Genomic DNA, 15,710 nt, shown 5'->3' with positions numbered 1-15,710 from the left:
AGCTGAGCTATTGTTTAGAATAGAACAGAAATACAATTTAAGAACCTATATATAATCTGAAAACAAGATTAGGTGAGAAAATAATTATAATCAGCCCAACAGTTACCAATAAAGTGCATGTATTACTCAGCCATAAATAAAACCTTCACAAATCCACCTTGGTTAGGAAGCACGCTAAATTGACAGCCTTTATAGCATATTTAACCTGAAGACTGGGGAAAGTCATTCTACACTTCAAGCTGGGATCCAAGGAATCGCTTCTGTCAACCGGAGGGAAAGTTCTGTTGAACAAATGAAATTGTTGGAGAGGCGATGGAGGAAATTGTTGGAATGATGATGATGGGAGAGAAATGCAAGATGGGCCTGCGACAGATTGCAATGGATTGCTTCGAAGTCGGTTCAGCAACACATTGGGGGGTGGGAGGAATCACCCCCAACCGCCCTGTATTTCGCCAGAAGAAAGGTAGCAACCCTATTTTATGGGGTAGAAAGAAGCAGAATCCACAATGTCCCCAGCACCTTACAGTTTGGGGTAGGGGTGGAGGGTTGAAATATACTCAGAGTCGCAAAGTGATTTCATGCTCTTTATTCAGCTCATAGTGCGGAGGAGGAATGAATGAAAGTCCCCTCAAAGTATCTGCTTTATATACATTATTTACACAATGGGCTGCCCATGATTGGCTAATTCTGGAATTCTACTGTAAGCCAATCAGGTTGTGGATTCACTTCTATCTGGAGCATGATTGGGTGGTTCCTGCCAACCAATCATACTGCTGCATTGTTCTAAGACCAATCAGACTGCTGCATTCTGAATCCTATTGTTCTAGGACCAATCAGACTGTAGTTTGGATCCTATTGTTCTAGGACCAATCAGACTGCTGCCTTTTGGATCCTATTGTTCTAGGACCAATCAGACTGCTGCAGTTTGGATCCTATTCAATTCAGTACATAACAAGGGTGAAGGGGGATACTGGCTCTTCAAGGGTTAAAGGCAGCGATTATATTGCTAGAGAGGACTTCCTGGGGGAGAGGGAAGCGTCACTTCCTCCTCCGTTTGTCACATGTGACAAGCTGCGAGGGAGGAGATTCTGCAGCGCGGAAGACTGTGCCTTTTGCAAGGTAGGAAAAGAGGGATATATTTTTTTGGGAGGGAGGAGGGGGCTCCCGTGTCAGAGCAGGAGAGAAGCCCTCCGGGGGAGGAGCATGCATGAGGTTTGGGGAGTGGAAACAAGGAAATTCTGTGGCAAGATAAATCCCTGCAGGCTCCCTTTGCTTCTGCCTGAGTTATGGGGATTGTGGGGGAGGAGGATTTATGGATGGGGGGGAGGAACACAACCCTCAAGTGAGCAGAAAAGACACAGGGGGGAGAAAAGGCAAAGAGGTCTTGACTGGAAGAAGGGAGGGGAAGAGGACCAATGGGTTTCTGTGTGTCAGAAGAGGGAGAATATGCACAGCAGTCCATTGCAGATTTACTCATATGTAAGCTCCACTGAGTTCAACGGGATATACAGTGGTACCCCGCAAGACGAACGCCTCGCAAGACGGAAAACCCGCTAGACGAAAGGGTTTTCCGTTTTGGAGGCGCTTCGCAAAACGAATTTCCCTATGGGCTTGCTTCGCAAGACGAAAGCCCATAGGGAAATCTCCGGGACAGCGGGGAAGCGCTTCTTCCCCACTGTCCTCGGACCTCCTCCCGCCGCCAGGCTTCGGAAGGCTGCTCCGAAGCTAAAGAAGCTAAAGCAGCCTGCCGCGACCCTCTCCCAGGTGACGCGCGCCTATGTCAGGAGCCTCCATAGCCGAGCGTCACCTCTCCAACCGGGAGAGCGCGCGCGGGGCTAAAGAAACCCCCCGCGACCCTCTCCCGGCTGGAGATGTGACGCGCGCCTATGGCAGGAACCTCCATAGGCGCCCGTCACCTCTCCAGCCGGGAGAGCGCGCGCGGAGCTAAACCAGCCCCCCGCGCGCGCTCTCCCGGTTGGAGAGGTGACGCTCGGCTATGGAGGCTCCTGCCATAGGCGCGCGTCACCTGGGAGAGGGTCGCGGGGGGCTGGTTTAGCCCCGCGCGCGCTCTCCCGGCTGGAGAGGTGACGGGCACCTATGGAGGTTCCTGCCATAAGCGCGCGTCACATCTCTAGCCGGGAGAGGGTCACGGGGGGTTTCTTTAGTCCCGCGCGCGCTCTCCCGGCTGGAGAGATGACGGGCGCCTATGGAGGTTCCTGCCATAAGCGCGCGTCACATCTCCAGCCGGGAGAGGGTCGCGGGGGGTTTCTTTAGCCCCGCGCACGCTCTCCCGGTTGGAGAGGTGACACTCGGCTATGGAGGCTCCTGCCATAGGCGCGCGTCACCTGGGAGAGGGTCACGGGGGGCTGGTTTAGCCCCGCGCGCGCTCTCCCGGCTGGAGAGGTGACGGGCGCTTATGGAGGTTCCTGCCATAAGCGCGCGTCACATCTCCAGCCGGGAGAGGGTCGCGGGGGGTTTCTTTAGCCCCGCGCGCGCTCTCCCGGTTGGAGAGGTGACACTCGGCTATGGAGGCTCCTGCCATAGGCGCGCGTCACCTGGGAGAGGGTCGCGGGGGGCTGGTTTAGCCCCGCGCGCGCTCTCCCGGCTGGAGAGGTGACAGGCGCCTATGGAGGTTCCTGCCATAAGCGCGCGTCACATCTCCAGCCGGGAGAGGGTCGTGGGGGGTTTCTTTAGCCCCGCGCGCTCTCTCCCGGTTGGAGAGGTGATGCTCGGCTATGGAGGCTCCTGCCATAGGCGCGCGTCACCTGGGAGAGGGTTGCGGGGGGCTGGTTTAGCCCCGCGCGCTCTCTCCCGGCTGGAGAGGTGACGGGCGCTGGAGAGGTGACGGGCGCCTATGGAGGTTCCTGCCATAGGCGCGCGTCACATCTCCAGCCGGGAGAGGGTCGCGGGGGGTTTCTTTAGCCCCGCGCGCGCTCCCCCGGTTGGAGAGGTGACGCTCGGCTATGGAGGCTCCTGCCATAGGCGCGCGTCACCTGGGAGAGGGTCGCGGGGGGCTGGTTTAGCAGGAGCCTCCATAGGCGCCCGTCACCTCTCCAGCCGGGAGAGCGCGCGCGGGGCTAAACCAGCCCCCCGCGACCCTCTCCCAGCTGGAGAAGTGACGCGCGCCTATGACAGGAACCTCCATAGGCGCGCGTCACTTCTCCAGCCGGGAGAGCGCGCGCGGGGCTATACCAGCCCCCCGCGACCCTCTCCCGGCTGGAGAAGTGACGCGCGCCTATGGCAGGAGCCTCCATAGGCGCCCGTCACCTCTCCAGCTGGGAGAGCGCGCGCGGGGCTAAAGAAACCCCCCGCGACCCTCTCCCGGCTGGAGATGTGACGCGCGCTTATGGCAGGAACCTCCATAGGCGCCCGTCACCTCTCCAGCCGGGAGAGCGCGCGCGGGGCTAAAGAAGCCATAGCCCCGCGACCCTCTCCCAGCTGGAGAAGTGACGCGTGACTATGGCAGCAGCCTCTGAAGGATGCACCGAAGCCTGGCGTGGGGGGGGGGGCGGAGAGACCTTCTCCCCGCGCCAGCCTTCGGATGGCTGTCCTGAAGACTTGGGGTGGGAGAAGGGTTTTCCTTCCCACCGCCAACATTCAGAATGCTGTTCTGAATGTTGGCGGTGGGGAGGAAAAACCCTCCTCCCACGCAAGCCCCGGGAACAGAGGGAAAGCGCTGCGCGCCTTCCCCTCTGTTCCCGTACCTGTGCTGAAGGCTTGCGGTGGGGAGAAAAGCCCTTCTCCGCACCGCCAGCCTGGCAAGCGGTTTCCCTAGGAACGCATTAATTGATTTTCAATGCATTCCTATGGGAAACCGTCCTTCGCAAGACAAAAAACTCGCAAGAAGAAAAAACTTGTGGAACGAATTAATTTCGTCTTGCGAGGCACCACTGTACTTGTAGGTCACTACTGAGCGTACCATGCCGGCCTTAGGAAAGGTAGAGGAAGCAGACGGATTAATTTGGAATCACAAAAACATGTTTAAAAACTGTTGGGGACTGTTGCAGAGGGGATGTCCAGCGGCAGGAGAATATCTAGGGCAGGAGAATTCCCTGCAGGGCTGCTGAGACTTCCTATGCTTCTTTTTCCGTCCCAGGAAAATGCCGCTTGTTTTGCCTTCTGAGCTCCTCAGGAAGGATGAAAGAGTCTGATTCCCCTGGTATGCCTCTCCTGGTATGCCCCGCAGAAGACCTTAAGGTCCATGAATAATCATAGTTTGGGCCCTAAGGAAGTCAGATTATCCTCCACCAGGGCCAGGGCCTTCTTAGTGATGGCTCCGACCTGGTGGTGGAATGCTCTGTCCCATGAGACCAGGGCCCTGAACGATTTAACTTCCTTCCGCGGGGCCTGTAAGACGGAGCTATTCCACCTGGCTTTCAATTTGAACTTAGCCTGATCTTTTATTCCCCTTCCTTCCCTCCACCTTCCCTTTTTATGAAGATCACCCGCTCTGGAATCCCACAGCTAATTCTCCCCTGGTCTCCTCGCTGGCCCAAATAGGACTAACTTAGCCAGCTAGCCCTGGTGATCATCTAATGTTTAGGTGGATGGATTTCCACCTAAATTGATTTTTGAATTCTGAATTTATTGTTATTCACATTTTATACTGTATTTTATGCTGTTTTTTGTTGCATCAATTAAGTGTTTTAAATTTGTTGTTAGCTGCATTGAGCCCGGTTTTCTGAACCAGGAAGAAGGGGAAATAAATAAAAAATTATTTATTTATTTATTATTCTGCATCCTAGCGAGGATGGAAGGCGGAAGATGGACGGTTGACCTGGTCAGGCTGTCTCCCGCCACCTTTGAATGTTCCCTTCCAAGACCTTTAGAGAGATCTGGTGAGTTGCAGGGAATGGAGAGGGGGACCTGGGGAGATGTTGGGGGGTGAGGAAGCTCCCCTGGCAAGAAAACAAGGAGGGCTGCAGGGCCAGAGCTCTGGACTGGCAGAGATTAAAGATAGGCAGGAAATGAATGTTTTCTCATGGTGACTTGGGCATAGCAAGGATTTGGGGGCTGCTGTCTACCAGCTCCATCTGGTACACAGGCTGAGACCCTACCTGCACACAGACTGTGGTACATGCTATGGTTATCTCCCGCTTGGATTGCTACAATGCACTGTAGGTGGGGCTGCCTTTGAAAGTGACTCGGAAACTACAATTAATCCAGAAAGCGGCAGCTCAACTGGTGACTGGGAGCAGTTGCCAGGAGCATATAACACTGGTCTTAAAGGATCTACATCGACTCAGAGTTTGTTTCTGAGCATCATTCAAAGTGTTGGTGCTGACCTTTAAAGCTCTAAACACCCTGTAGACCTGAAGGAGCATCTCTAACCCCAGACACTGAGGTCCAGCTCTAGTTCCCTGATTGCCAGAAGTGAAGTTACAGGGAACTAGGCAGTGGGCCTGCTCAGTGGTGGCACCCTTCAGATGTCAAGCAGATAAAGAACTATGTAGCTTTTAGAAGACATCTGAAGGCAGCCCTGTATTGGGCAGTTTGATGTTTTATATATGCTGTGGCTGAGGAAACCCAGCCAGATGGGCAGGGTATAAATAATAAAATCACCATCATCATCATCAGATGTTACAGAAAGTCTCACTAGGATGGTGATTTGGATTACATTTTTAATTGTCATCTTCCCTTAACTTTAGCAGGTGATGAACACGACAGTCATTGTTCTCGGGTCTCATCAGAAAGAAATAAGCATGAAGTCAAAGGAAAGACCTTTCAAGATCAAGAGGAAACAAGACCACAAGAGGAAAACCAAGAAGAAAATAGGAGGTATGAAGGCCTTCTAATGCAGACTGATAACGACCATCAAATCCCAGTCCAGAAAAAACATCAGAAGGGAAAGAGAACAAATGAGAGACCTTTATGTGGCAAAACATTCCAAAGTAAGTCTAGCTTCAATTCACACTGTAGAATCCACACAGAGGAGAAACCGTGTGAATGCTTGGTGTGTGGAAAGAGCTTCAGTGACAGCTCAGGCCTAAAATCACATGAAAAAATTCACGCAGGACAGGAATCATACAAATGCCTAGAATGTGGAAAGAGTTTCAATCGCCACTCAAACCTTAAAAAACATCAGAAAGTCCACAGTGAGGAGAAACCATATTCCTGTCTAGAGTGTGGAAAGGCCTTCACTTACAGCTCAGGCCTTGTAGATCATCAAAAAATTCACACAGGGGAGAAACCGTATACCTGTTTGGACTGTGGAAAGACCTTCTGTCAAAGCTCAAACCTTGCATCTCATCAAAAAACCCACACAGGGGAGAAGCCATATAAATGTTTGGAGTGCGGAATGAGCTTCGCTCACGGCTCAAGTCTTACATTGCATCAAAGAATTCACACTGGGGAGAAATCTTATAAATGTTTGGAGTGCGGAAGGAGCTTTGCTCACAGTGTTAGCCTTACTACACATAAGAGAACCCACACAGGGGAGAAACCATATAAATGCTTGGAATGTGGAAAGTGCTTCAGCCAGAGTTCACACCTTAGTTCACATAAGAGAACTCACACTGGTGAGAAGCCGTATAAATGCTTTGAGTGTGGGAAGAGCTTCCGTCATAGTTCACATATTACTGTGCATGAGCGAATCCATACAGGGGAAAAACCATATAAATGTGTGACATGTGGAAAGAGCTTTAGTAACTCCACATCACTTGTTATCCACCGCAGCATCCATTCAGAAGAGAAGCCATATAAGTGCTTTGAGTGTGGAAAGAGCTTCCGGCATGGTACAGGCCTTCATAAACATCAAAAAATTCACAGAGGTGAAAAACCGTATGCATGTTTTGAGTGTGGAAAGAGCTTCACTCACAGATCACAGCTTAAATGTCATCAAAGAATTCACACAGGGGTGAAACCATATACCTGTTTTGAGTGTGGAAAGAACTTCACTGAAAGCTCAAGCCTTAGATCTCATCACAAAGTTCACACAGGGGAGAAACCATATAAATGTTTGGACTGTGGAAAGAGATTTGCACATGGATCTGGCCTTACTTCTCATAAAAGAATTCACACAGGGGAGAAACCATATATATGTTTGGAGTGTGGAAAGAGATTTGCACAGGGATCTGCCCTTACTTCTCATAAAAGAACTCACACAAGGGAGAAACCATATAAATGTTTGGAGTGTGGAAAGAGATTTGCACAGGGATCTACGCTTACTTATCATAAAAGAACTCATACAGGGGAGAAACCATATAAATGTTTGGAGTGTGGAAAGAGATTTGCACATGGATCTACGCTTACTTCTCATAAAAGAACTCACATGGGATAAACCATATATATACTTGGAATGTGGGAAAAGATTTGGTCAGATTTCGCATCTCATTTTGCATAAGTGAATCAAGATGGGGAAAATATTTCGATTCTTGTAATGAGGAAAGCACTTTAAGTGGAGCACCGCTAATTTGCAAGATATAGGTTTGTTGGATTTGGAGGGACATACCGTATTTTTCGCACGATTGGACGCACCGGACCATAGGACGCACCTAGTTTTTTTGGGGGGAAATAAAGGAAAAAATTTTCCCCTTTATTTCCCCCCCAAAAGCAGGTCAGGGAAACCGAACCAGGTCGAGGAACAGCGGGATAGTGGCACTGCGCCTCCCTGCTGTCCCCCAAGCTTGTGGGGCTGGCCGATGTCTGTCCGGCGGGCGGGGAGCTCTGCTTCAGGGCGCCCCACCCGCCAGGCACCTTGTGGGGAACTCCTGCAAGCCTCCCCACTCTGCGGATGTCTGCCTGGCGCGAGGGGCGCTCTGCTTCAGGGCGCCCCACCCGCCAGGCAGCAGGCTGCTATCCGCAGCGTGGGGAGCCTTGTGGGGAACTCCTGCGAGGCTCCCCACTCTGCGGATGTATGCCTGGGGCGAGGGGCGCTCTGCTTCAGGGCGCCCCACCTGCCAGGCAGCAGGCTGCTATCCGCAGCGTGGGGAGCCCTGTGGGCAAGTCCTGCAAGGCTCCCCACTCTGCGGATGTATGCCTGGCGCGAGGGGCACTCTGCTTCAGGGCGCCCCACCCGCCAGGCAGCAGGCTGCTATCGGCAGCGTGGGGAGCCCTGTGGGGAACTCCTGCAAGCCTCCCCACTCTGCGGATGTCTGCCTGGCGCGAGGGGCGCTCTGCTTCAGGGCGCCCCACCCGCCAGGCAGCAGGCTGCTATCGGCAGCGTGGGGAGCCCTGTGGGGAACTCCTGCAAGCCTCCCCACTCTGCGGATGTCTGCCTGGCTCGAGGGGCGCTCTGCTTCAGGGCGCCCCACCCGCCAGGCAGCAGGCTGCTATCCGCAGCGTGGGGAGCCCTGTGGGGAATTCCTGCAAGGCTCCCCACGCTGCGGATGTGTTCCCGAAGCGCCTGGAGCTCTGCTTTCAGGGCGCCTGGCGCTCCGGGAAGCAGGCTGCTATCCGCAGCCTAGACACGGCTAGCGGAGCGCTAATCCCGAAGCCCCAAGCTTCGGGATTAGCGCGACGCTTCGCTAGCCCTGGGAGAGCCACGCAACGTCGCGGGGCTGTCCCAGGGCTAGTGAGACCTTGCCGGCACCCAGAAGCTTGGGGCGCGCTGAGCTCCGCACGCCCCAAGCTTCGGGATTAGGGCGGCGCTTCGCTAGCCCTGGGAGAGCCACGCAACGTCGCGGGGCTCTCCCAGGGCTAGCGAGACCTTGCCGGCACCCAGAAGCTTGGGGCGCGCTGAGCTCCGCGCGCCCCAAGCTTCGGGATTAGCGCGGCGCTTCGCTAGCCCTGGGAGAGCCACGCAACGTCGCGGGGCTCTCCCAGGGCTAGCGAGACCTTGCCGGCACCCAGAAGCTTGGGGTGCGCTGAGCTCCGCGCGCCCCAAGCTTCGGGATTAGCGCGGCGCTTCGCTAGCCCTGGGAGAGCCACGCAACGTCGCAGGGCTCTCCCAGGGCTAGCGAGACCTTGCCAGCACCCAGAAGCTTGGGGCGCGCTGAGCTCCGCGCGCCCCAAGCTTCGGGATTAATGCAGCGCTCCGCTAGCCGCGGCTAGCGGATAGCTTCCTGAAGCCTGGAGAGCGAGAGGGGTCGGTGCGCACCGACCCCTCTCACTCTCCAGGCTTCAGCGAAAGCCTGCATTCGCTCCATAGGACGCACACACATTTTCCCTTGCTTTTTAGGAGGGAAAAAGTGCGTCCTATGGTGCGAAAAATACGGTAATAACCGTTGGGCTTGGCACCCTTATTGAATTTATGGAAAGGCAAAAATACACAGAGATTTCTCAAATCATATTATAAGGAGATCACTTCTTAAAGTTTGGGAGAAATACAAAGATCGGTTGGAGCCTAAAATCCCGTGGTGGGCCTCTCCAAGCAGAGGCCACAGTGGTGAAGGAAAAAAATACGTTGTGAAATTGGCCTACTTATAAAATAATTTTAAAAGAAGATAACCAACTGAAACTTAAAAGTTTTGAGGAATTAAGAGATATTATTACAGATTGGTTCCAATATTATCCAATATTCAAAAAAATTAATGTAGATAAAAAGGGTTTGCCAAGGAAACCTCGAGATTTGATTTACATCAGCCGTGATAAAGTGGTCTCAAGACTTTGGGTATGTTATAACATTGTCCCAATGGGAAAATCTGTGGAAGAATAGTTGGAGATTTACCACGTGCTATGCCATAAGGAAAACGTTTTAAAAATGCAGCACCAGTGGTATTTGACTCCATGGAAATTAGCCAAAATGTACAAAGGAGCCAAAAGTAACTGTTGGAGATGTGGAGATCAAACAGGCTCACTGTATCATATATGGTGGCAATGTAGCAAAATAAAGAAATTTTGGGAGGAAATCCATTCAGAATTAGAAAAAATGTTAAGACTTTCCTTTACAGTGGGACCTCGGGTTAAGAACTTAATTCATTCTGGAGGTCTGTTCTCATCCTGAAACAAAGTTCTTAACCGAGGTACTATTTCTGAGGTAGTGGAGTCTGTAACCTGAAGCATCTGTAACCTGAGGTGTCTGTAACACGAGGTACCACTGCAATAGAAAGCCAGAGGCACATCTGTTGGGGATCACTGACTCAGATATTCCAAAACAAATTAAAGGTATTTTTTTGTATGCAACAGTGGCAGCGAGAGTCCTTATAGCCACCAAGGTGGAAAAGCAACATAATTCCTTCCAGACAGGAGTGGATTCAAAAATTGACTGAATATGCTGAATTAGATAGCTTATCAGGAAAAAATAAACCGAGAGCTGAATTTGTATCAAAATGGGAGTGCCTGATCACCCCATCTGTCTCCTGAGAAATCTCTATGTGGGACAAGAAGCGACAGTTAGAACTGGATATGGAACAACTGATTGGTTCAAAATTGGGAAAGGAGTATGACAAGGCTGTATATTGTCTCCCTGCTTAATTAACTTATGTGCAGAATTCATCATGTGAAAGGCTGGGCTGGATAAATCCCAAGCCGGAATTAAGATTGCCGGAAGAAATATCAAGAACCTCAGATATGCAGATGACACAACCTTGATGGCAGAAAGTGAGGAGGAATTAAAGAACCTTTTATTGAGGGTGAAAGAGGAGAGCGCAAAATATGGTCTGAAGTTGAACATCAAAAAAACAAAGATCATGGCCACTGGGCCCATCACCTCCTGGCAAATAGAAGGGGGGAAAATGGAGGCAGTGAGAGATTTTACTTTCTTGGGCTCCATGATCACTGCAGATGGTGACAGCAGCCACGAAATTAAAAGACGCCTGCTTCTTGGGAGAAAAGCAATGGCAAACCTAGACAGCATCTTAAAAAGCAGAGAAATCACCTTGCCAATAAAGGTCCATATAGTTAAAGCTGTGGTTTTCCCAGTAGTGATGTATGAAAGTGAGAGCTGGTCCATAAAAAAGGCTGATTGCTGAAGAATTGATGCTTTTGAATTATGGTGCTGGAGGAGACTCTTGAGAGTCCCATGGACTGCAAGAAGATCAAACCTATCCATTCTGAAGGAAATCAGCCCTGAGTGCTCACTGGAAGGACAGATTGTGAAGCTGAGGCTCCAATACTCTGGCCACCTCATGAGAAGAGAAGACTCCCTGGAAAAGACCCTGATGTTGGGAAAGATGGAGGGCACAAGGAGAAGGGGATGACAGAGGACGAGATGGCTGGACAGTGTTCTTTAAGCTACCAGCATGAGTTTGACCAAACTGCGGGAGGCAGTGGAAGACAGGAGTGCCCGGCGTGCTCTGTTCCATGGGGTCACAAAGAGTCGGACACAACTAAATGACTAAACAACAAAAAAACTCTGTAAAAATAATATAAAAAATAATATTTTAGTATGGCAGTAAAGTTATTTAGAAAGAACTAAGGAATAAATGGGAGGTTGGGTTTAATGATAATGAGATTTTTTTTTACTGTAACATGAAATTGCAATCTCAAATTTATGTCATATTCTTTATCTTACTAATAACAATAGATAGTTTAAGTTTTCTTTTCCTTCCCCCCTTCTTAATTTGTACTCTTTATTGGTATTGTCTTTTTGTAATATTTTTTCCCCAGTTATGTAATTTTGTCCCAGTTATGTAAGAGAGCTTCTTTCACTTCTTTCATTTAAATCCACGTAAATGCAGAGATTACAATTACTTCCTGACTTTCCGACTCTTCCTGTATCTGTATTTTATGCAAGGAGTAAAAATACCTCTAATCCTAAGCTTTAGGAAGAAATTTCTGACTGCAAGTGAGATGAGCTACCTTGGAAGGTGGTGAACTCTCCTTCATTTTTTTAGGTTGTTCAGCAGAGGTTGGGGTGTTTTTCCTGCATTGCAGGGGGTTGGTCTAGATCAGGGATTGTCGACCTGGTCCCTACCGCCCACTAGTGGGCATTTCAGGATTCTTACTGGGCGGTAGAGGGTTCTGAATCCTCCTTCCATCAAGTCCTGGTGGGCGGTAAGGAAATTTTACCATCAAGAAAGAGGCATTAGTGGGCGGTAAATATAAAAAGGTTGACTATCCCTGGACTGGGACGCGGGTGGCGCTGTGGTTTAATGCACAGAACCTAGGGCTTTCCTATCAGAAGGTTGGCGGTTTGAATCCCCGTGACGGGGTGAGCTGCCGTTGCTCAGTCCCTGCTCCTGCCAACCTAGCAGTTCGAAAGCACATCAAAGTGCAAGTAGATAAATAGGTACTGCTCTGGCGGGAAGGTAAACGGCGTTTCCGTGCACTGCTCTGGTTCGCCAGAAGCGGCTTAGTCATGCTGGCCACATGACCCGGAAGCTGTACGCAGGCTCCCTTGGCCAGTAAAGCGAGATGAGCGCCGCAACCCCAGAGTCATCCGCAACTAGGCTTAACGGTCAGGGGTCCCTTTACCTTTACCCCAGGACTAGATGATTCTTGTGGTCCCTTCCAACATTACATTTGTATTATTCTTTCACCTTGAGTTTCCGGTTCTGGTCTTGCACCATGGCGGCAGCTCCCTCGACATTGGAGGGAGGCACAAATGAAGGGGTAGGGAACGAAAGGGTTTAAGCATTCCTGGAAACCACCTGGGGTATGAGGGAGCAGGCTGACCCCCAGTCGTCTCAACGGCTCACTCCCACGCAGATCAGCATGGGGGCAGATGGAGGAGTTGGGTCATCACCTTTGCCATGATGCAACCCCCTCGGACCGCCATCAAAAGCGGAGGTTCTTGGATTTTATTGGCTGTGCACTGGAGGAGATGGGGACACTAGAAGCTATATGTGGTTTGAAAGGAGTGAAGGTGGGGAGAACCTTGTTGTTTTGACCGATGTCGTTGGGAAACCAGAGCTTAACCCCACCACCACCCAAATAAATTTAAGGAGGTGTTGACATACAACCTATTTTTAAGAGGAAGGACATTGGCTAAACAGCAAAACGCTACCATGGAGGTGAGAGGAATTTCACAAGGGCACATGAATAGCAGTGGTCCCCGAATGCTTGGAGAGAAAAACCCTTCCCGTCTAAGACAAGGAAGAAAATGGCGAATGTTTGAAAGTTGTTGATCAACTGAAAGCAGAGGCCTGTTGTTTATCTGGAAGTGGGATGGGGGGGGGGAGCTGAGCTGAGGAGGACAGGACTTAATCTTGTGACTTCAGGTCCGCCCTGAACCACCCTGGAATGACAACATTGGGACAACATTCCTACTGCCCAAGGTCGCAGTAGGAAAAACATCAGCGGCAGTGATATACCCATTTTGACTCTTCTGCACCCTATCTGCATAACTTAGCAATTATAAAATATAGACGTGCATTTACTCTCACAAGACTGAATATACTGCCTTCGGTTGTAATTGAGGGACGATTCCACACGAAAAACGGTTATGTCCCTGTGGAGATGGCAGTACCGAATCAGTGGCACATGTCCTTCTGGTTTGCACTCTATATAAAGATTTGAAGAGTGATGTTATCACCCCTATTTTATTGTCTATTCCAGGTCACCCAGCCCCTGTCACAGTGTTTTTTCTCTCAGCAGACCAAGATGAGCAGGTGACAGGAAAGGTTGCAAGGTTTTTAGCTGGGGCAATTAGAATAAGATCCACTATCTGACTATTGATTCGAAACCCCAAAATGTATTTTATATAATTGAGTTTTTATCTTTTCGCTGCTTCCGCACATGCGCGTGACATCATTTTTAGCGCCTGCGCATATGTGAGTGGCGAGACGTGGAAGTAACGCGCTCCGTTACTTCCAGGTTGCCATGGAGCGCAACCCGAAAATATTTAAGCTTAAGCGTATTCACCCCGAGGTATGACTGTACTAGGATAGAGAGCTGACTGCACCTGTGATTTTATGCTGCACCATTTTGATCAATGTGTGCCTATTTCCAAAGTGTGTTTGGAGGCCAAGTGATGCTAGACACACACACACACAAGCACAAATCTGTTAGGCCACATTCACCCCACATATCCAAAGCCCCATGAAACCCCCCTAAGATTTCTGGGAGCTCTTTTGCTGGTTAAGGGTGCTGAGAGTTGTAATAAACTATTGTATGGGGTGCACAGTTCGGCACACAACTTTTGCAGGGGTTACATTTTGGTGGTAAAGTCGAAATCACATATAGTTGGGACAAACCCCTGGGAATGCGTCCATCGGACCATCCTTGCCTTCTGGAACCAGCAGCCCGATGCCTCTTAGACCCCCGTCCTGCCCCCACCCCCATTTTTCTGCCCTGTGCAAGAAGAGCTTTAAAACTCTCTGCCTGCAAGTCAATTGTATATATTTTTCCTTTTCCGGTGTTTTCTTCCCCCTGTAAAAGATCAGGACTGCAGTTTTGCAGTTAAGCGATTGTGATGGAGCAGGGTGAGCTTGGCACCAGTTTTGTGTCTCTGCAGGGTCTGTGAAGCTGAAATGAAACATTTGCACCCGGCTTCTTGCTGGCTTCTCCGCTCACCTGTTACCTTTGCAACAACAACAACCCTGTGAGGTGGGCTAAGCTGTGAGCAAAATCTGTGAAACTGCACATCCTTGTAGGTAGGGTTTGTGTGTGTCCTGCCTGCCCCCCCCCCCATCTTCTCAGTAACCTTGTGAGGTGGGCATGGTTTCGAGATGGCTGTTCTGGCACTATGGTTCTGATATTGCAAAAAGCAGCCTTAGAAGGTCTGGGGTGGGGTGCTTATTTTTCTTTACCAGGGATGAGAAAGAATTCTTTTGTGTTCTACTGTAACATAACAGGGCTATGAAATGTCCCACCTTAATATCAAGAGGTGCACTCTAACCACTATGCCACAACTGCCCCACATTTGAACCTTGGAGCAGACCCTCTGCAGAATGCAAATCCCACCGCCCTGGAAATGCAGTAAGAAAAAGGAGGGCGTGCCCCCCTCCAAGGGAAGGGGGCGCTTTGTGGGGTCCCCATAGGCGGAATCCGCAATGTCTCCAGCACCACGCAGTTTGGGTGGGGGTGGGAGAGACGCTGGCTCTTCAAGGGTTAAAGGCAGCGATTATATTATGAGAGAGGACTTCCTGGGGGAGAGGAAAAGCGTCACTTCCTCCTCGGTTTGTTACATTTGAACAGCTGCGAGGGAGGAGAGTCTGCAGCGCGGAAGACTGTGCCTTTTGCAAGGTAGGAAGAAAGAGGGAGATGTGGGGTTTTTTTTTGGGGGGGGGCTCCCGTGTCAGAGCAGCTCCTTCGCAGGAGAGAAGCCCTCCAGGAGAGGGCAGTTTTGCAAAGGGGCAGGGGTGGGAGGGCGCATGCGTGGGGTTGCACCCCCAATTCAGCCCCCCAAGGGCTGCGAAGAGTGCAAAAGGTTTTAAGGGGTGCAGGGGCGCCCCAGGAGGAGAGCACGGCCAGAAGGCAGGTGGGCGAGGAAACCCCCCCAAAAGGAAAGGAGGCAGGATGGCTCTGGGAAGGGGAGGAGGGAGACATTCATGTTTTGGGAAAAGAGGGGGGGGGGAGGGCAGGGTCAGCTGGAAACTCATTTCAGCTCTACAAAGACATGGGCTCTTTTATCTTGGATGCCTTCCCTGTCTGGGGGGGAGGGTTCAGGAGGAAAACCCCCAAGGAGGGCGCAGTCTCTCTGTATAGCAGACCAGCCCTAGGAAGGTACCAAGGTGTTGGGAGAGATGGAGGAGGGAAGACTTTAAGGATGGGAAGAGGAGAACCACTGGCCATAAAATGCCATTCGTTTCTCACCACCAGCCACTGCTGCAGCAGAACTGGGGGCTCCAAGCGCAGTCAGCTGCCTACACTTAGCCTTGCTCCACCTGGGCTACTATTGTTGACACGGACCGGCAGCAATTGCTCTTCCGGGTTTTCAGACGTGGTTT

General features: G+C 50.9%; 1 protein-coding gene across 1 annotated transcript; it reads left to right on the top strand.

Moving 5' to 3' along the window:
- Positions 1-5,794: 5,794 nt before the first annotated feature.
- On the top strand, positions 5,795-7,720 carry LOC144326824 (uncharacterized). The gene has a single exon (XM_077923665.1). It carries the CDS (start codon positions 5,795-5,797, stop codon positions 7,277-7,279), a length of 1,485 nt encoding a protein of 494 aa, XP_077779791.1. The 3' UTR covers positions 7,280-7,720.
- The last annotated feature ends 7,990 nt before the right edge of the window (positions 7,721-15,710 follow it).

Source organism: Podarcis muralis, chromosome 2, assembly GCF_964188315.1.
Source record: "Podarcis muralis chromosome 2, rPodMur119.hap1.1, whole genome shotgun sequence".
Classification (NCBI taxonomy): Eukaryota; Metazoa; Chordata; class Lepidosauria; order Squamata; family Lacertidae; genus Podarcis; species Podarcis muralis.
The sequence above is the reverse complement of the archived record's forward strand: the minus strand, read 5'-3'. Positions and strand labels throughout refer to the sequence as shown.